Source organism: Notothenia rossii, assembly GCF_949606895.1.
Source record: "Notothenia rossii genome assembly, chromosome: 9".
Taxonomy (NCBI): domain Eukaryota; kingdom Metazoa; phylum Chordata; class Actinopteri; order Perciformes; family Nototheniidae; genus Notothenia; species Notothenia rossii.
The window spans coordinates 16,263,465-16,284,233 of record NC_136907.1 but is presented as its reverse complement, the minus strand read 5'-3'; the positions used below and the strand labels follow the sequence as shown (position 1 = coordinate 16,284,233).

The 20,769-nt window shown below is 39.1% G+C and overlaps 1 protein-coding gene across 2 annotated transcripts in view; it reads right to left on the bottom strand.

Moving 5' to 3' along the window:
* The window catches only part of larp1 (La ribonucleoprotein 1, translational regulator), a 52,714-nt gene that overhangs the window by 20,395 nt on the left and 11,550 nt on the right, over nucleotides 1-20,769 (bottom strand). Inside the window, exons 2-5 of one of the 2 annotated variants that reach the window (XM_079650275.1) lie at nucleotides 13,686-13,750; nucleotides 12,934-12,999; nucleotides 4,036-4,107; nucleotides 1,019-1,175 (exon numbers count right to left, since the gene is read on the bottom strand). In XM_079650275.1, coding sequence (XP_079506401.1) covers nucleotides 1,019-1,175; nucleotides 4,036-4,107; nucleotides 12,934-12,999; nucleotides 13,686-13,750 — 360 coding nt within the window. The remainder of the gene's footprint in view (nucleotides 1-1,018; nucleotides 1,176-4,035; nucleotides 4,108-12,933; nucleotides 13,000-13,685; nucleotides 13,751-20,769) is intronic. The other variant, XM_079650276.1, reaches the window with a different exon arrangement.

The following is a 20,769-nucleotide window of genomic DNA, read 5'->3' as shown; positions in this document are numbered from 1 at the left end:
AATCTGTAATTACTTGCTTCATTGCTGAGATCAGAGTTGTAAAAATTCTCTTCATTGATTTTTAGTCAGAGAAGAGACATGAGTGCTCATCATCTCTACAGCACGTCTGCATGTTTAATCTGATTGATACATCTCTCGGCGATGTGGAATGTTTTTAATTAATTAAAACGGACTAATCCTCAAAATATGTAAAAAGGGATATGCTTATGGAAAAGTTCAGAAAACACACAACTAAACTGGTAGCTAAAGAAAGTGGTGGTCTGTGATGAAATCCTCACCATCACATTCTGTATGCCAGTATTGTTTCTGGAAATATAAAGGGCTGATGATAACCTAACAACAGCTGCACTACTGGTATTTTGTATACCAGCAATTGAGGGTGGACAAGTTTACTACCACTTAAGTTTCACATAATTGTGTTAATTACTTATTGTAATAAAGCATTTGAACATTCTTTTGTGTCACATTTTCATTATTAAGTTGATGTATAACTGTATAGTATCTTAATTATTTTAAATATAAGGTGACTAAAAATGGCAACCGTATTTTCAGTTTTGGCAACCAAAAGCTGATGCCTGGTTGCCAGCCTGGCAACTACTTTTAAAAGTTAGCGTTGAGTCCTGCTTAAGTCGCCTGCTCTGGATCAACTTTCTTTTTTCTTTTTTCTTTTTTAAAGGTAGCTGTATTAAAACTTGCTCATTACATTTATTGCATTGTAATACTTTGGGCACTATTAGGAATGTATTCAAACTTAAACAAAGCTCTTTGTTATTTAACCCTAAAACCTTTGGATTTAGGTTAAAAATATGACACAGGTTAGACTTTTCTCCTAAAAAGTCAAAGTGATTAAGACAACATGCCAGTGAAGTTGGGGGTTACAATAAATATTTGACCAATCTTGATAACCGTTTTTACACCAAGTACTTTTAATATGCACGCATTAGCACATGCTACTTTTGATTATTAACAATTTGTTCTTTCAGCATGCAAACAGGCCACCTGCTTAATCCATATTTACCTTTTTTTGTCTTGGGTCCGTTCTTCTGAGAGTCATCGTCGCCGTTTTTCTCCTCTCCAGAGTCGTCCGACTTGGCCTTCAGGTTCTCCTTGCTCTCCTCGTTGCTCTCCCTCTTCTCCTTCGACTCCTTCTTGACTGTCGTCGGCTTCTTAGGAGCCTGCAGAGGAAACAGAGTCAGACATTTAGAAAAGAGCTGGAGAAACAGTTCAATCTTTCACAGGAGACTGAAGACCTATTCAAACAAAACAAGCGTTAATGGGGAAATTGCACAAAACAATTTGGGGGTAATACACATTTTACTGGACATGAAATTGATTTAAAATGGTGCCACAGATACAAAGTCGCATTCTTACATATTCAGTTATTTTCAAATTCTGCAAAATGAAATCCAAGCTTAACATCATATATTTGTTAACACCATACATGCACATCAAAATAACGGTCATGCTTTGGACCGCTCGCTTAACTCCTCCCCATCAAGTGAATATGTTTCTATGCTAGTTATGTCAAGCTTCTTCGCATGCTAAAGCAGTTAGCAAAAAGCTCTGATTAGATGTACTTGATATCCTAGGAGGCTTTATAGCTGCATAACAGTTACAACACAATATATCATGTCTGTACTGGCCTACAACAGGCCTTATTAAGACCTAACAAGTCACACTACGTTGCCCAGGGTCAGTGCTTGTGACTTTTAGTTTTGTTTGTTTATTTGCTTTAATGCTGAGATCAGAGTTGTGAAAAATTCTCTTCATTGTTTTTTAGTCAGAGAAGAGACATGAGTGCTCATCATCTCTACAGCACGTCTGCAGGATAACTCTCCGGGCAACCTCAGATGTTTTTATTCATTTAAAATAAATGTTTTAACTGGTACTATTTCTGGTACTGAACTGGTAACTAAAAGAAGTTAATGTTCACAGCTGTTATTTCAGATAGATCTTTTGTCTACCTCTTTGAAACCAAAGAAAGATTGTTTCAATAGGTCCAATGACTTGTGTGGTAAATCTGCATAGCAACAGTTATTAAGTGATTGGGTGGGGCTTAGTGAACAGTCGAGTGTTGCAAAATACATAACGTTTCTTTGTGAAAGAACGTTATCTGACCATATGAAGCACCGGAAAATATAACATCACATATTTGTATATGTTACTAGTATGCAACCAACGTCAATGCAGCATTTAAAGTCTGTGGAAAAAAATAAAAAAATAAATACAAATAAATGGTTCCAATGAGGAAAAATCTATAAATAAAACTGTTGGATTAAAAGTATTAGGTCAATTAAAATCTTTGAGAAAAGTGTGTCTTTTGTTCGGTCTCATTATATTTGATATCAAGTAGGGCTACACGATATATCGTGTCGTGACAATAATCGCGATATGCGCATGCTCGATATTCACATTGCAGGACCTGCAATTTTTAAAATAATTTTTCTTTTAATATATTTTTTTTAATAATTGTTTTTTAGGACTTGTGATATTAAGTAGGCAAATTAACTCAAACACGTCATGTTACAATTATTTTGCTGCTTGCTACAAAAGGAAAACTTGCGCGGCTTTCATGTCAGGGGTAGTTGAGTGAGTGACATGCAGGCTCTGCATGCACAGCAAACCACCAATCACAATCAAATCTCCAAAGCAAACGCACCCAGTGATTAAAGGTAAAAACACTGAACAAAGTAGTTTCATGTGTTTCTCCAGGGCAGTTCGGCGCTGCTAACCGAGCTAGCTCAGCTTGTTGCTCTGATAACTTAAGATCCAGACGTCCTTGACTAAAATCCTTCATCCGGTTAAATATAGTTAGAAAAAGACTAATTGTATAGCATTAAAGTTCAAGAAAGGATGGTTTGCGGACAAAAAAAAACTGTCTTTTCTTCAATTCCTGTATGTTTTCATATCGCAATATATATCGCAGGGGGGAAATTAATCGCAATGTCAGTTATTTTCAATACCGTGCAAACCTAATATCAAGTAATAGCAGTGTCCACTAACCCGCAGTAACAGGCAGACTGGTGAATCACCTTAGCCTATCTTTTTCTCACAGAACCGATATCTCAGTTTATACAAATCAAACAGAGTTCGGACACTTGTGTGCTACAGCAGCTCAGCTATCACTATCGCTCATATATGCAAAGTGTGATACTACTGAGGGGTTTGCATAGAAGTCATGCAAAGCATTTTACTCGAGGAGTAACTAACTAGAGGTTTGACACATTTCAAGCAGCAATAAACTGTCCACACCCGCTGTGACCTGCTCGGTCTTGAAAGTATAAAATCATCAACTAATCTGTTCACTCTGAACTGAAGGACCCACTTCAAACATGCAGTAACTTTCTTAATACCTTTGTTAAACCAATGTCTCAATAAAGCCTAACCTTAAGGGAAGCAAGCCCTTTTGCGCAAATTATAACCTTTATGAAATATAGTGGCTTTACAATGATTTAGATTTGACAGGTATCAAATGAGTTTAGAAAGCTGAAATGAGTTTGGAAAGCTGAATATTACACCTACAATTACATTTAATTTTAATTAATTTGGGCCCTCGTTTGTGTTATTCTCAATATTATTTTTTATAAAGTTTGTGTGCTGGTTCAGGCCATCAAATACAAAATATATTAAATGAAAACAATTTCCAAAACAGTCAACACTCCAGTTTAAGAAAGTACAATTGTGGGAAATGGGGAAGAAATTCGTTTTTCGTATGGATTTTTGATGGTGTGATGCACATGGCCCCTAGAAATAAGCCTTTTTGACATGGAGACTGATTAGGTCAAATAAACTAATAAAACCCTCCTTTGAATAACGTGGGATGACCAAAGCATTGAGTGTGCAGGGTGGACATTGCAGTGTCAACGTTAGCAAGCTAGGCTAATTCATTAATTCTCCTGACTTTAAGTAATCAATTTGACTTCAAGCCGGTTTTAACTAACTATAACATCGTTTTATGTTTCTTTCTTTGTGTGGTGCATCATTTAAAGGTTTTTTTTTTAGCTGCAGGTTTCACAGGCTGCAGGTGAAACTTACAGTGGATCTCCATGAGTCTCTGACCTGCTTGACAGTCGGCGGGCAGGACACCGTCCGTGTCACTGCCTCGATCTGAACAGAGGGAGGGAAGAGCAGTTTAGAGACAATGAGGTGGACCATGATGAACACACACACAAACACACACACACACACGCGCAGTGACACACATTTACACTGTATGAAGAAAATGTATTAACATTGATTTAAAGAAAAAACTCTTCTGTTAGTAGTTAGAAATGGATGTGACATAAACCTTCAATATTTAGGGACTGTTCAGGCACTTTAGCAAGTGTTACAAATCCTTTCAAGCCTCTGCAGTTATAATCTTTTAATTTTGTATAATGGCTGGAGTAAAAAAAAAAGTTATTATTGCCTCTTCAAAAGCTTGCATTTGGGTTGCTGCTCTTCAACAACCCAAGAACCATACACTCCTTCCTGTTGCCATCAAACAATATAAAAGCCAAATGGATGCTACAAAAGCTGTGGAAGATAAAAGCATCTGCTGCTTCCAAGTCCACTAAGCTCCCACAGGGTTTCATAAAGTACATCCCAAATCATCTCAGTGGCTAAATGGCTAATGTGTCCTTACATGAAGATGAGGAAACATTACTGTGGTTTATTGCTTTAGATTTTGGACAGACAGGAATAATAGAAGTTTACTTTTAGTGAGGACAGAGGTGTGTGAAGTGACGGAAATGAGCCATTAGATTAGAAGAGTGTTTATAGCTCAGGTGTGGGGGTTTTTCATGACTCAATAAAGAAATGTGGTGTAAGGGTTGAGGAAATGTTGATGGCACTGCTAAGAACAGAGGGATGCTGATTCATCCTCCTTCTGCCACAGGAAGCCACTGATGAAACTTCTGTTACAGTCTCCTAAGCAAATCTGCGGAAAGACCAACCGTAAAAGGAAACAAAACTATAGTGACAATTGTTTTACTCTGGACACAAAACAGACAACAAAATGGGTCGAAAATATCACAACACTGCAGTCTGCACTGAACTTAGATTTTTGCAAATACTTCTTATTAAAAATGTTGGAAATATCCCATTTGATTTGTCTCAAACTGTTACTTGTATTTTGCGAATGTGTTCTTTTAATGTTGCCCCTAACCTCTAAGGTGGTTAGTATTGAGCTTAGCATAGAGCTCTGATGAGATATACTTGATATCCTAGGAGGCTTTATAGCTACATAACAGTAATAACACAATATATCATGTCTGTACTGGCCTACAAAAGGCCTTACTAAGACCTTTACAATTAGTCAGACTACGTTGCCCAGGGTCAGTGTTTGTGACTTTTAGTTTTGTTTGCTTGAATGCTGAGATCAGAGTTGTGAAAAATTATCTTCATTTTTTTTTTGTCAGAGAAGAGACATGAGTGCTCATCATCTCTACAGCACGTCTTCAGGATAACTCTCCGGGCAACCTAAGCTGGTTTTAATCATTTAAAATAAAATTAACTAAATGAAGTTAATGTTCACAGTTGTCATTTAAGATAGATCTTTTGTCTACAAGAAAATTGTTTCCATAGGTCCAATGACTTGTGTGTGGTAAATCTGCATAGCAACAGTTATTAAGTGATTGGGTGGGGCTTAGCGAACAGTCAACTGTTGCAAAATACATAACGTTTCTTTAGTGAACCGACATCAATGCAGCATTTAAAGTCTGTGGGGAAAAAAACCTAAATAAATTATTCCAATGAGGAAAAATCTATAAATAAAACTGTTGGATTAAAAGTATTAGGTAAATTAAAATCTTTGAGAAAAGTGTGTCTTTTGTTCGGTCTCATTATAATTGATAAAAGGTGGTTAGTGTTGTTGCAACTAAAACTGTTCATAATTCGATCCATCTTACAACAATATGTCCGATTTAATCGCTTTGTCGTCGACCAACTTTTCTCAAGCTTGAAATACCTGTTTAATCAAATGTTCCAACCCCAATTTTAACTTACCCAAACCAATGTAAAGCAGAACAGCCACAAGCCGAAAATTATTTAAAGTGGACCTATCATGCTATATTTGAATAATATAGTGTAGGACCATACCTATATAAGGCATATTTATACTTTTTATTTTTCAAAATACCAAACAGATCATGCATTTTTACAGAGCCCCTTAGGGGACATGGAGAAGAAGAAAAAAGTTATTTGAACAAAAAAAAAAAAAAACCTTTGCGATATCTCGCAATACTTTTGCGAGATCTCATAAAACCCTGTTGCAGTTTGTAGACGGTCCATAAGCACTCCTCTCCCTCCTCAAGCTGCAGATTGTGACCAATTATTGATCAGGGTATATGCAGGAATCCTGAAGTCAAATGTAATACCTTTTAAGACCTTTTTTAAGACCCTTTCCATACATTTTAAGACCTCATCGCAACTTCGAGTTCTAACCGGTTACATTGGCGACACACTTTACCTCACATTTACTATATTGATTGTAAGATAACACAACTAAACAGAGTGCAGACAGACTACTGAAGCCTCCTCTCCACATGAACTTCAACCTCTCTGTGAAGGTCAGGTTTAATGCAGTATGCTGCTTTTTTGCTTCTGTAGACTCTTAGCTCTTTAATTCCAGTAAAACTCCTCAGAAAACATTAGAAACCAGTATTTGACCAATAAACAAAACAATTGACAAAACTTTGAACTATGAAATATATTAAACTTTGGTGAGCTTCAGCGGGGTAATGCCATATAGGCGCTCGCTCACAAATACCCAGGGGTTAAATTGGGCTGGGGCTGTCCGGGGCTAAGCCCTGGCACATAGGACGATGCTCTGACGTCATCACCCTCACACATTTGTCCTATGTTTACAAAAAACATTGTTAAGACTTTTCTCGTTCTTAATATAGACTATATTTAGGGTTGATATGTGTTGACTTTACTTTAAAATAGCAGATCTCTGTGACCGGATATAGTTTGGCTTAGACCCTGGCCCCACGAGGACACATACGGTAAAACGCATACGCAAACGCAAAAAAGTCTTCCGTTCACACGCATTCGATTCATTAACGTGTCCGTTCACACTAGTCCTGCTGGAAATGCTGGAAACGCTGTAGTACATATGCCAGGCCTGTAAGTGGCGCTGCTGCCGCCACAAAATACACCAAAAGCAGCAAAGAAGACCCCGGAGCATGGTCGCCCTTCTGTTTATTCTCTGCGGTGGACGGCGTGTTCTCCTGCTGTATATCTCTCAGGTAGTCCACCAGGAGATGAAAAACACCCACCTCTCCACCTCTTCCAAGGAACGAGTGCACCGTGCGGCAGAGTTTCCGTTAAAAAAATGTTCTACCGGTCAACATGTCCGTTAAAGTTTAAATCTTCCGTACAAAATTAGAAAAGTGCCGGTCAGAACGACTCTGTTCTCTGTATAATAATATTTAATAAACGGTGCCTGCCTCTCTTTTCCTCCCCATCTTCTGACAGCCCAGCAGCAGCAGGAGACGTGGAGAGAGGGAGGCGGGGCGTTGCGTATGCCGGTCTACCCACCTTGGGACCCGTTATCGTTACCGTAGTCGTTTAGTGCCCCCCCACACACACACAGAGTGGAGCAAGGCAATGAAACTTAAAATAAGAAGCAGCATTTTACGGCGCGCTATGCATGGGGCCGCCTTGAGGGGGTTTCCCGACATGTCGTTTCAGTAAATTAAAAGGGTGTTTCATGTTGTCGATGCTGTGGACCTTCTTAATACTTTGGAAAATGCCATTTAATACTTTTTAATAGCCTTAATTTTCGCAAAATTGATTTATCAACTTTTAATACTTTTTAAGACCCCGCGGACACCCAGTTGATGTTTTGCTCGGATGAGGGCGCTTATCGAACTGTTCTGATAAAAACGACTCTGTAGCTCGTTGTCTACCTTGCTATGATTGTAAAGTCATGTTGTTTGTATTTTTACAACGTTATGTTCATGAGTTATTGATCTGTAAAATTCGAATCTGTCAATAACTCAGCTCAGAGGGACGTGCATGTCCCCTCGCTCTGAGTGTTCTCTTGAGGTGTCTTCACTTATGTGAAACCGTTTATATACACAGTCTATGTGTGAAACCCGTGCCTATTGCCAAGCAATAACAAATATGTTAGGGGGGTTCGGGGGATACCCCCCGCGATTTTTGGGATTTTCCTGATCTAGTTAGGTGCTTTTTAAGTCCTGTGGGGGATCACAAATTGGATAATATATTGATTTCAAACCTTTTCAGTGGGCTGACAATGTTCATTGTTACTATTAATGATCTGGACAAGCATTAGAGGCTAAAATGATCACAAAACATTGTCAACATTCATTTTCAATGTCTCTCTCCTTTCCATAACCTGCAGCCTCTCTTCCATCTTTTTTAGTCCTGTTCATTACTCTCTTTGTCCTCTACTCTTTGTTCAATCTCTCCCTCGTTGTTCACTTTTTGCTCCTCCTCACTTGTCACTCCTGCCAGTGAATTCAAAGCAATTCAGCAATTTAGTTCATTTCACTTGTTTGTTTGCATTCTTTTTTTACTTTAAATCAGTTTTCTTTGATTCTCAAAAGAGAACAAAGATGTAAGCAAATTGTGTTTTATACAATTGTATGTTATTATGACATCATAACTGCAATAGATGTATGTTGTTTTACAATTATGCCTATTGTCTATATTGTAAAGAAGACCATTGTTATAGATAAATAGATGGATATATTAGACCGTCCAGAAAACGCGGGCAAAAATCCTTCATTATGCGGGCTAAATTCCTTGATTATGCGGGCTAAAATCCTTGATTATGCAATTAAACACGCGGGGGTTTTATGTGATTTTATGCGGTGAAATTGCGGGAAGTTGCGAAATATGCGGAAAGTTGCGAAATATGCTAAATATGCGGGGAAAAAGAATAACAATTTTTTTAAATATTGGGCTGTCTTATTTATTCTCTCTCACACACAACCTGCCACTAAAGTTAAACCCCTTTACTATTCAATTAAACAAATTCAATGTTTATTTATTGTAAAAGCAATTGGGCTATTTTAATCTCACGCACCCCACCCCCCCACCCCCCACACACTTCTCCGCCTCATTCTGTTTTCATTTACTCGTTCGTTATCTGACCACCTTCAATCTTGTAGGCTACTCACTTCGTTTCTTGTAGCCCTCGAAAGGGTTTTGGAGGTTGATGCCTCGGTGAACATGCGTTGTTTGGCTTTCTTGTCCGCAGCAGCAGAAAGCATTTTCGAATGTTTGAATGAATCAAAGTGGGTCGTCACCGTTGATTTTCTCTTATGCTCCAACACACAGTTGCACGGGGTGTAGAATAGTTTCCCCCCACTTTTTGCCCGGTCTTTAGCAGAAATGTTCGTCGGTAAATGAGATGGATTAGATTTTTTAATCTTGTTGTTTTCTCTCTCGTGTGAGTTCCACACGTTCACTCTACAGTGTTGTTTACATTCTGTGATGCGCGAGCTGATGACGTCGCGTCATCATCATCACTACTTCACGTCAAGACGAGTTAACTTTTTTCCCCCTCAACTTTGTGTGAAAAAATGCGGGGATTAAGCGGCCTTTTGATAAATATGCGATCTTTTAAAAATCTGTGCCATTTAATGCTACTGATGAATTCCTAATAGTCATTGGTCCTACAGATCATTGAGTTTTTCATCTTTCATGTTTCTTGCTGTGAATGCAAAACCTCCATCCTCAGTAATGTTATACTGTAAAGGCCCAGATACACCGGCCCGAAATCGGCAGTAAATGGGAATGGTAGCTAGTTTACGTCTGCAGAACACTGCTATCTAACCGCTACTAACCCGGAACGAACAAACTGCACAGAGAGCTAACTCATGTTGTGGTTGTTTACGAGTCAAACATAACATTAGACTAACGTTAGTCAGCTTATAGTATCAATGTATGTCAACTAACGGAGCCAAGCAATGTCCAGGCCAGGGCTGCACGTAAGCTGGTGCGCAGTTGTCATGAATGAAGTAATGTTTTTTGGTATTTATTTGAGATACATTATGTTTTTTATAAATCGAACAACAGAAAAATAATCGTTAGATTAGTCGACTAATCGATTAAATAATCGCCCGATTAATCGCTTTCAAAATAATCTTTTCCCCCCAGCACTATGTTATATACATACACAGCTCGAAAAAAATGACCGAGGTCCGGACCTCGGTGACCTCAATGGTAGATACGGCCATGTTGCCAAGCACTGATGTTATATCTTTATATTTAAGGCCAAGCTCAAAGTAAAATTGATGAACCACTCCATTGTTGTGGTTTCTGTGTTGCCGTAGCAGCCGAACTGACCAGGAAGTACATTGAGCCAAATACAAAGTTTTGCGAGATCTCGCAAAAGTATTGTGAGATCCCGCAAAAAAAAAAGAAAAAAATATATATTTTTTTTCCTTCTCCATGTCCCCTAGGGGGCTTCGTACATTTTAGCCATTCCTCATTTCGCTCAATTTAACACTGTCTTTGCATGGGCTGATTCTGTGAGAACAGCACCATCTACAGGCCTGGCATATGTACTACAGCGTCTCCAGCGCTTTCGAACGGCAATGTCCGTGGCTGTCTCCTCCTGATAGGTGGAGTTGGCCCAATAGCCGTAGCGCCACTTCTGTGATGTCACAGAAGTGTTCAAATCTGGATCAGTCTGTATCAGATCCGTTGCAGCCCCTTTTTTAAGAGATTTGGGTATGGAGGAAAATAGAGAGGGTTGTGTTTTCTGACACTTGGTGAGTTCCCTGGAACACCGGGGACACATATTCATGTATAAAAGACGTACAAAAGTGCATTTTGCATGATAGGTCACCTTTTAACAGAATCAATGTATGCATTTTATTGCATAAAATCTCAAGTCTAACTTTAAAACTCTTAAGTACAACCTAATCGAAAACCCCTCCTTACCAAAGTTCATTTCCCAGTGTGAATAATGTGAGGAATTCAGCAGCTGATTGACACCTCTAAGTGTTACGTGGTGGACCGTGAACTCCAGCCCCTAAGAATAGCAGCAGCACCACCACTGATCCAGGTCTTGTTTATTGAAGGGGGATCCCTAAAAAGGGCATCCCTTCCCAGGCCCCGGTCACCGTATCTGAACCCCTCCCCACCTATGATTTCTGCCACCGAAGCCACCGGTTATTCCTGGCTCTAACTATGTGACCCACATTTTACTGTAAGGGGACAAGCAGCTCTCCCTCATGTTCATCCAGAACTAGCTGCCTAAAATAGGGGAGGTTACCGGGGTCAATCTCCCGCTGACACACTATAGCCCAGAGATCAGAAATAGAAAGGGGCTCTGAGGAGTGACTGACTACTGCTGCTACTGTAAGGCGACACAAATTAAACCCATCCTCACAGGAACAACAGCTGTAGGGTTGGAGAGAATAGGGATAAAGGGAAGGGGGTCAGTATGTTGGACGTGTGTTGAGTGTGTACACAGTAGTAGAGCTTATATCGGCAGGTGTTTAAGGCTTTAAGCTTTTCAAGTTTTTCTTACATAAATCAAGGGTCTATTAGACAGCCGGCCATGTGCAATGAGAAGAAAACAGTTTGCAATAATTGTTTCATTAAATATTATTCTGTTGAATCCTTTTCTTTATTTATTTGAATGTTAGAAAATTGAAAATATGCCACATCACAGGCTTAAGGGACATTTTTAAATGTTTGGCCTGATGAACAACTAACCCCTAAGGTTGTCACGTTAATTATTGGATAAAAAGCCACAAACCCTCACAATTGAGAAGCGGAGAAAAGGAATGGCTGGCATATTTTATGTTTTCAAATAAACAATAGGTTTCTTCAATACATTATTTCCTGAATTATAATTGTTTGCGTTTATTTCATTCAACAATCAGACTAATATTTGTACCCAGTATCTATGTGGAATAGACCTGATGGTATTGTAGTTAAATCTAAAAGGTAAATGAATAAGTATATCAACATTAAGTGAGACAGCATGAAAGATTAATTTCAATTATATTCTTTAATCAGCAAGGATTTGCTCATAATAATCCCTCAGGCTAAGATTCTACTTAATTTCTCAACTCCTCTTCCAAACTACCGATTGTCTTTTTGCAATGGGATTGATTTTGCAGGTTCCCGCTTAAAGGTCAGACATATTTGTTTCCCTGCCACGGTGGTGACTAACCCTTAAAAAAATAAACATGCAGCACTGAGGACACAGAGTCGGGCCAGCAGGAGCAGGCTGCTCTGTCTGGATGTGCCGTTTATCTGCTGTGTAATTACAGCCACAACCACTAATACCTATTGTCAAAAAAGACACACATCCACTACAGCAAAGTGCATCAGCCGCCCCTGAAAGGTTGCTAACTATTATAATTTGAGAATAGAAACCACTAAGATTTTCTTTTTCTAAACACCTCACTGAGTTGTCGCTTATGTTGGACAAGATCTTTAAGGAGTTCTTCCCGACAGTACTCCACAACACTAGTTTAAACTTAATTCGGTATGAAAGCATCAACTCATATACAACATTATCACATTGCTGGAGATCAATAGTATCATGATATTTGATTTTGTTATGATCACGTATCTCAAGTGTGTCCTGCAGACATGAGATGGATATTGATGCCTATTGTCCATTCACTTTAAGGCAGAGACTCCCTATCACAAGTCCTGGCCAGGCTGGCTCAAAGTTGATAGATGCACAACAATCAGAGGATAACAACATAACTATTGGACTTTAGGCTTCTTTAACACTGCTTAAACAAATGTGTATAAAACTAAAATCAAGAAAGTACAAATGAGAATCTAAAATGAGCTTAGGAGATTGTTAGCCGTCAATCAGTAAATATTAAAATATTCGAGTGGTTTTAGTCCCTAACAGACACCACCCTCATGTCATCAGTGTTTCCTCTACAATGCACATCTACCAACCTGTGAGTCAACACTTCTCAAACAAACAAAAACACCCACCTGCGTGTCTTTAGTTGCAATCTCCCCTGGAGTCGGCCAGTTGGTGGCGTCGCCAAAGTCTCCAACCTGATGAACAAAGAAAACAAACAAAGCTGTATTAGAAGGCGTGTCACAGGTAACCTGAGATGTTAGCTCAGGTTAATGAAGAGAGGTGACTCTGTCCAAGACCTTCAGAGCAGATATACAGGGTCAAAATTCATCTTTACTGCATATTTCTCTTTTGTTTCTGTAACACTGCACCTTTTTCAAGTGTGTCATAAAACTGTGTGGTGAAGGCGGAGTTTAAGACCCTGAAATACAACAGCAGCGAGTCTTGCAATCAAGGTAGGAAGTTGTGAATGAAAAACTTTGTGGAGACTTTATTTGCTTCATCTGCCGGGCCATTTACATTCCAGGAAGTGGGGAGGGGCGTTAATACACAGCTTGAAGCCTGACAGATAAATACCATGACTCTGTCTGAACATACCTTCAGTGAGCTGTGATAAAGCTCTAAGCTAATGAAAATGTTCCATTTGAGGTTGTATTGTGTCTTTACAACATATATACTTAAAACAGATATGGTGTTATATTAACATAGTCTTTTAATTCTCACAAGACCTGTAATCCTATAGCCGTCTTGATGACTTGCAAAAGATTAACCTGGGAGTTTCTAACACTCAATGAAGCATTACTGAATGTTTAGAGTAGAATGTCTAAACCGTTTATATCCACCAGTACATACATGCATCCACAGTACACACACAGAATATTACCTTTCCTCCGCGTCTGGCTTTGGGTGGATTCCCTGCTCTCACCACCTTGGCCGGCCCAGTAGACTCTGTGAAAACACAACGATGTTCACATTACAACCAGCTCTGCATACAGGAACACATGAGCATCTGGCAACAGACATGATAGGAGAGGGAAACAGGAAAAGAACAAGAGATACTAGTTTTCTAGTCACACGTCAAAATAAATCAATAGCCTTTCTTTGGGTGTTTACCCAGATATTTTTTGCATTGCCAACTCTTGTACCAGCTTTTACGTTTCTTACCGTTTTAATTAACTGGATCCCTGTTAGCGACGTAGCATTTACTAATTTTCTCAGGCTAAATACAAAACCTTAATACAACAAATAATGCAAGATCCAAACAGTTGGAAGAAAACACACAGACAACAAACAACACAGCAAATTGAAGTACCCAACTCAAGCTGAAAAGAAGATTGATCAGATCTGGGCGTACCTGGACACGACTCTTCAAAAAGACATACCAGAAGACGAGCTAGGCTCACTTTATCGTGCCAATCTGTCTTGTGGCCTGAAGTCAGAGATCTTGCCTCAAGCTGTTTTTGGCTGCAGTTTCACCACAGTCCGACTACGAGGGAGTGAAAGCAGCTCACAGCGAGAGCAAGAGAGCAAATCTCAGTAAGCCTCCTTAAGGACGATCACGTCAAGGGAAGGAGAGCGAGAGAGAGAACGAGAGCGAGAGCGAGAACGAGAGAGAGAGCGAGAGAGGAATGAAGGCCTTTGGCGGACTACTAACTATCACTAACAACACAGAGCAGAACCACGGTTTCATTACAAACATGTGTATGTATTCAGGAGCCCAGGATAACATCTGTGTAGCAAAACAGGAACCTATGGGACTGAACAATAAACCAGTGTATTGAATAATAAATATGAAACACTGAACTGAGATACTTCTTTAAATAATTTCAATTTGTGTTGAAACAGAAAAACCTTCAGAATAAATGAGAATTTAACTGAGAATAGTTTTATTTTCTCCATTGCTTGATCCATCGTTGTCAATAAAACCCTAATGGAAACCCTTTCTCTCGGTCTGTAGAATCTTCTTATGTCTTTTTCTTCCTGAATAATAATACAAAAGTTAAAACTATTCAGTTTACCATCATGTCAGACACAGACAATAATGCACTGTGACATCTGGGGAACTAAAACCAAGTAATAATTAAAAGTAATGCTTAATAATGTACTTGCAGTAGAATCAAATTTGATTGGTTCGGGCCCTGCATACAACAAAGTTCAACCTATAACGCAGGAAATGAGCAAACGAATGAAATTAAAATATCCTGCACTGATGTATCTGGGAATGCATCATTATATTCATTGAAATAGAGATAACTGTTGCAGGTTTCCATGATACACAGAATAGTTTAGATCTAGAGGGAACAATGATAGCTTACACTAATGAAATGTTACGTATGAGCCGTGTGATATGCAGAGTTCAAATTGTTCCTGCGACTATTTTTGTGTTTGCACAAGACACAGAACTTTCTTTATATATGTTTGCTGCAGTGTGTTCACGTGTCAGAGTTTCTTCATCATTGGGTTATAACAATTCTCCCCATTCCTGAGAGAAGAAGGTTTATCAATAACAAAAGGCCTGGACAGGAGATACTGACAGAGAACCTGAATGTCTTGATTGGCTTTGACAAGTACTTCTCTAAAGGAAGCAAAACCAGCGTATTGTTAACTCAACACATGAGGACTGTAGTCAGAAATGTTCTGTGGTTTAAGAGTTAAAGGTCCAGTGAAATCCTGGGGCCAGTGAGGGAGGCCTACTCTCGTCTGCAGAGAGCATGACTGTACAACCACACAGAGCTATGTTAGGCTGAAAGAAACACTTAACTGTACAGAAGCACAGGGAAATAAGGCTCTAAAAAGGTTTTTACCATCCGCACAGAGCTGCACTAAACAACACTTAGGTTGAATAATTTCTGCTCATTAATCTGGGTTTTTATTAGATTCATTTTATTCCTTTTTCTAAATATTGGCTGTATATTTGCTTTTACTCAAGCTTGATGAAACCGAGTCTAATGACTTTCAAGTACAACAATAATATGAAATGCTTAAAAAATGTTACCTCCCTGCATAAAAGCAGTATAGCAGCGACTTCATTTATATCTGCTGTCTATTGTTAAATTTAGCTACAGTTTTCAGCGCTATACCACTATATTGTGAATCTATGCCCATACGTAAGCAACAACATATACAGAAGCCCAGCAGGTCAAATTATGTCAGATGAGGAGTGGGTTACACAACGTCTGGTAAACACACTTTCTACATTTCTACGATGAGTTATCTCCCGTAAGGCAATTTATCAGACTTTTGCCAAAATGTGACGCATTTCATTATCGGAAATTAGCTTACTTGACCTCGGCACCTTAACCAGTGGCACACTAGGAATAAGTGGAATAAGTGTGCAAAATATTTTCAAACCACCAATCACAATCATTCTTGATCAGATCACAGCAGGCCCCGCCCCGCTAGTTTGCAGACCATCAAAACACGGTAAAAAATGAGCGAGGCACAGGAGGACAATACCTTCATCCGGTTAAATATAGTTTTAAAAAGAGCAATATATATCGCAGGGGGGGCGGGGGGGGGGAAATCGCGATGTCGGTTTTTTTCAATATCGTGCAGCCCTACTTTGTGTAGCTCAACTTCTTTATGATAAGAAGTTACAATAGCTAAATTCTAATTATGGCTGGCGATATCAAGTGTCACCAACATCCAGACTCAAATCAATGATCACCATCAACAAATCTAAGACTTTCTCAATTGGACTCAAAACAGAATCAGGATCCTGTTTTCTAATGGTGGATCAAGTCTAAGGCATAATGTCTTCTTGTGTTTTATGAGCAGTAACCCTGGGGCATTAGCCGACCCCTGACCTCCAGCCACAACTAGGGTTTAGACATTTTTCTGTTCATGTGACCATTTCATCAGTTGGATTTAGATAAACCATTAAACCACTTGGGTTAGTATCAGCTACGACAAATGTATTAGTTACGGCTAAATACAGTAATTATCTAGATATTCATTTATTAGCTCTTGTGTAACCAGGTCTCAACAAACAAGACAGAATAAATAACTTCCGCGCCAGAGGTAAATATATGATTACTCAAATAGTACTATAAGTATTGTGACTTACACTGGCCTGTGACCAACCAGTATTACATTAAAAAGCTGATCAGGCATGTGTCCAGCAACGCATAACCCTCTTGAAAAGGGAGTTAGTAACACAGTGCAAATATAAAGCAATATCTGGGTCACGTAAACAGATATTTAATAGAAAAACTAATTGAAAAAGCTTTTGCCTGTGCAAAAACTCTGTCTCTAAGTTAGGTTGAGGGATAAGCACAAATTCCTCAAGTATTTATCCGCACTTATCTGCTTAGTTTCAACAGAAAGTGCGAACAACAGTAGTCTGAGCGTCTCTAACATCACACTGATGCTGCTTAGAGAGCATGACAGAGCATGTTTTATAGGCAAACACACACACTGTGTGGCAGACTTACAGTGTGACCATCAGATATTACCTCAGATTTCTTCTGACACCTTTCTTTGACAGTGGCTGACTTGGCAAAGAACTATACCATGTGATGTATTACCTTCACATAAAGTGTTTAACTCATTTCAATGTAACTATAATTTTATATTAGACAAGCATTTAAAGTCTGAATATCCCCTTTCAAGAAAACCCCCTGAATTGTAGGTATTATGTGTTAAAAGTGATCAAAACACAAAGTTGCAGCCTGTCTGTATTAGATAACATTTTAGAGTCTAAATATTTGTTATTGTCATTAAAGCTGTTAACATAACATCAAATGTGCTATAGTTGCTTTAAAACCACTTCTTGAACTAACAGAACACGACAGACCATGAGCCATGCATTGAAAGTGACTCGGGACTCTAAATTAGGGCTGCAACAAACGACTAATTTGATAATCGATTAATCTATCGATTAATGAAACGATTAATCGATTATTCGGATCGTTAAGGTTTTAACTGTACTACTACTTATATCAATACTGCTTATCGATCCGGTCCTTTCAACGATAGTATTAACGGTTCTTTTGACAAGAAATAAGGTAAACTAACTCAACAAATTGTGAACAAAACTAACATTGCTTTTTATTTTAATTAAATGCATAATATTTCACATCAAAAGAAACAACAATGTTTTAACAAATCATATTAAATAATGTGATGACAGAACTGGAAACAGAATAGCTGAAACTTTAACAAAATAACTAATTCAGTTACCTCTAATCATTAACCTATGTTTTTATAACTGAGTTAACTCTGCGTGTTGCTGCTAGCATACATAACACCTGACGTGGAAAGGTTACTCTTGGAAGGGGCTACAGAGCTACTAGAAAGACAGCCGAACCCGGTGCATTTCTCCGTCTGAATGTGGTGCACTTTTGCTAAATGTTTAGACAAATTGCTCGTTTTACCGCCTTTATATGATAAACTGTTATTGCAATTTTGGTAACGAGCATTGTCCACATCGAGACGGATAAAGTTTAACCACACCTCGGAGCGCGTTCTCTCCGCCATCTCCTGCGTGTGTGTGTAAACTGCCCCGCCCCCTCGCAAGCAGGCGGGGGAGAGATCGCTCGTCTGAATTCGGAAGATCGAAAATACATTATAGACGCATTTTGTAGTCATATTGCATATTAGAAACTGAGTTGGCGACACTAAGACTGCGATATAATGTTTATGTAGCAATAATACATATGACATATGTTTTTAAATGTCTCCTGTACCCATACAAAAGAGCGATAACGTTGGAGCTTAACGGGGTGTAGAACACATGTGATGACGTCACCAACGAATCGACGACTGAATTAGTTGCCAACTAATTTGGTAATCGATTTTAATCGATTAAGTCGATTAGTTGTTGCACCCCTACTCTAAATTGAGTCTTTCACCACGATTCCCCCCTACTGACGGCAAGTATGCCTCTGCTCAGTGCATCAGATAGTATCAGACAGAGGTGTGGACTCGAGTCACATGACTTGGCCTCGAGTCACCAATTTCATGACTTGCGACTCGACAAAATCACAAAAACACTTGCGACTCGACTTGGACTTGAACACCAATTACTCTGGAATTTACTTGGACTTGAGCCTTCTGACATTAGGTGACTTGATCATTTAATTTAATTCAGAGGTCTCCAACACGCCGATCACGAGATGCCGCTAGAAGAGCAGACTCCCGTCGGGGAGAGCAGAATCTTAACCCGCTCCTACTCTTGCTGAGAATCCATGCTGGCAGGGCCCCTAGAGGAGGTGAGGCCCCCCCTAGAGGGTGTTGGGTCCACTCCCCACTTATAAAAATAGCACTTTACTACTGCACCCTCTCCCATCTCGGATGCACGCTGACTCATTTTGTTCTGGAACCGGGTCTGCATGTTGTACACAGTGGAAATAAACATTCTGGTCACCTCGACATCAGGGATCTTATACATTAAACTCATTCTGAATCAAACCGTCACAGTAGCCTTACCTTACTGATCCCTCTTAAAATAGAAAAAAACACATTACTTTCCCAGCAAAGACATGAGACTTGACTCGGACTTGCAAAACAATGACTTGGTCCCACCTCTGGTATCAGATGATGGTTTAAGGTCAAAGTAGAGCCTCCCAGGGCCAAGATGTCTGCCCCACTACAAGTGGCTGCTCCAAATAAAGTCATATTCAGCAGTGAATTCAGAAAAGACCTTCTTCTGTGAAGTCTTCCTCTTTGCCAGGAATTTAAATTCCAGGAAATGTTGCAAGCAAACTATTATATTTGCATTTTTGTCAGCCCTCATCTTATTATTTTCGACAGTTTTAAAAGGAAAACAGGGGCTAAATGAATGTAAAAATTAGAAAAGTGCCGGTCAAAGGTCTTCTTTGTTATTTATTGAGCTTTAACATTACATTAAATTAAGCTGACGCTTTTATCCAAAGCGACTTACAGTAAGTACATTCGACAAGGAAGATACAACCTTGAAGAAAAGAATCATATAAGAACATCAGGTTTCATAGAGCCAAACATTTCAAGTGCTACTCAACTGGCTATAGATAAGCCAGTCCTTTATTAGTACGTGCTCTGTTAGCAGTTCTTTGTAAGTCATTCTTTAAAACAAATGAATAACGACTATATAATAATATAATAATAAAAAACGCAGCCTCTCTTTTCCTCCCCCTCTTCTGACAGCCCAGCAGCTGATCTCTTAGCAGGAGAGGTGGGGAGAGGGAGGCGGGGCTATTGCGTCATTGTTATCAGGACATTATCGTATAGGCCAGGGATCACCAACTACATTTGTCCAAGGGACAAAATGTATCCAATAGACACTATCGCGGGCCAGCGATTTTATAGAGCCCAGAATTTTGAGGGGGGAGAAGGGGTTGGGAGGGTTACTTTGTAAATGTAATCAATTACTGATTACATGGCTCTGAAAGTAATCAGAATACAGTTACGTGTCTTAAAAAACATATTCAGATTACTTATAGAATACTTTTGGAATACTTTCTTTTTCCATAACAGATGGGTATGTTTTGGTGAACAGGAGACACTTGTTTTACTGTTTTAATGGCTCATCAAGAACTCAAACACAACATCTTGGTGTCATTCTGGACAGCTCCCTCTCATCTGCACCCCACATAAAAAACATCACCCGGACTGCATTCTTTGTACCGTCTCAAAACCTTTCCTGAGAATATCTTATGAGTTGTAAGGTGTCCTTGGGTGCTTTGAAAGGCGCCCCTAAATAGAATTAATCATTATTATCTGAAATGATGTAATAACTTTTAAAACTTGTTCCAGTCACTTGCCCCATGCATTCAGCAGGCCATTCACCTACATTTTATCCCGTTATAAAATGTCATCATTTTGACAATAAAGAAATTCTACATAAACGTTATCTTGCACATTGTATCTAACCATCTCCGTTTCTAACTTTCAATATATTTTAAAAGAGATCTCTCATCTGCGTGCGGGGGCGGGGTCTCACAGACAAGCTTCATCTCTCTCTCGCTTACAGACATGCTGCAGCGCTG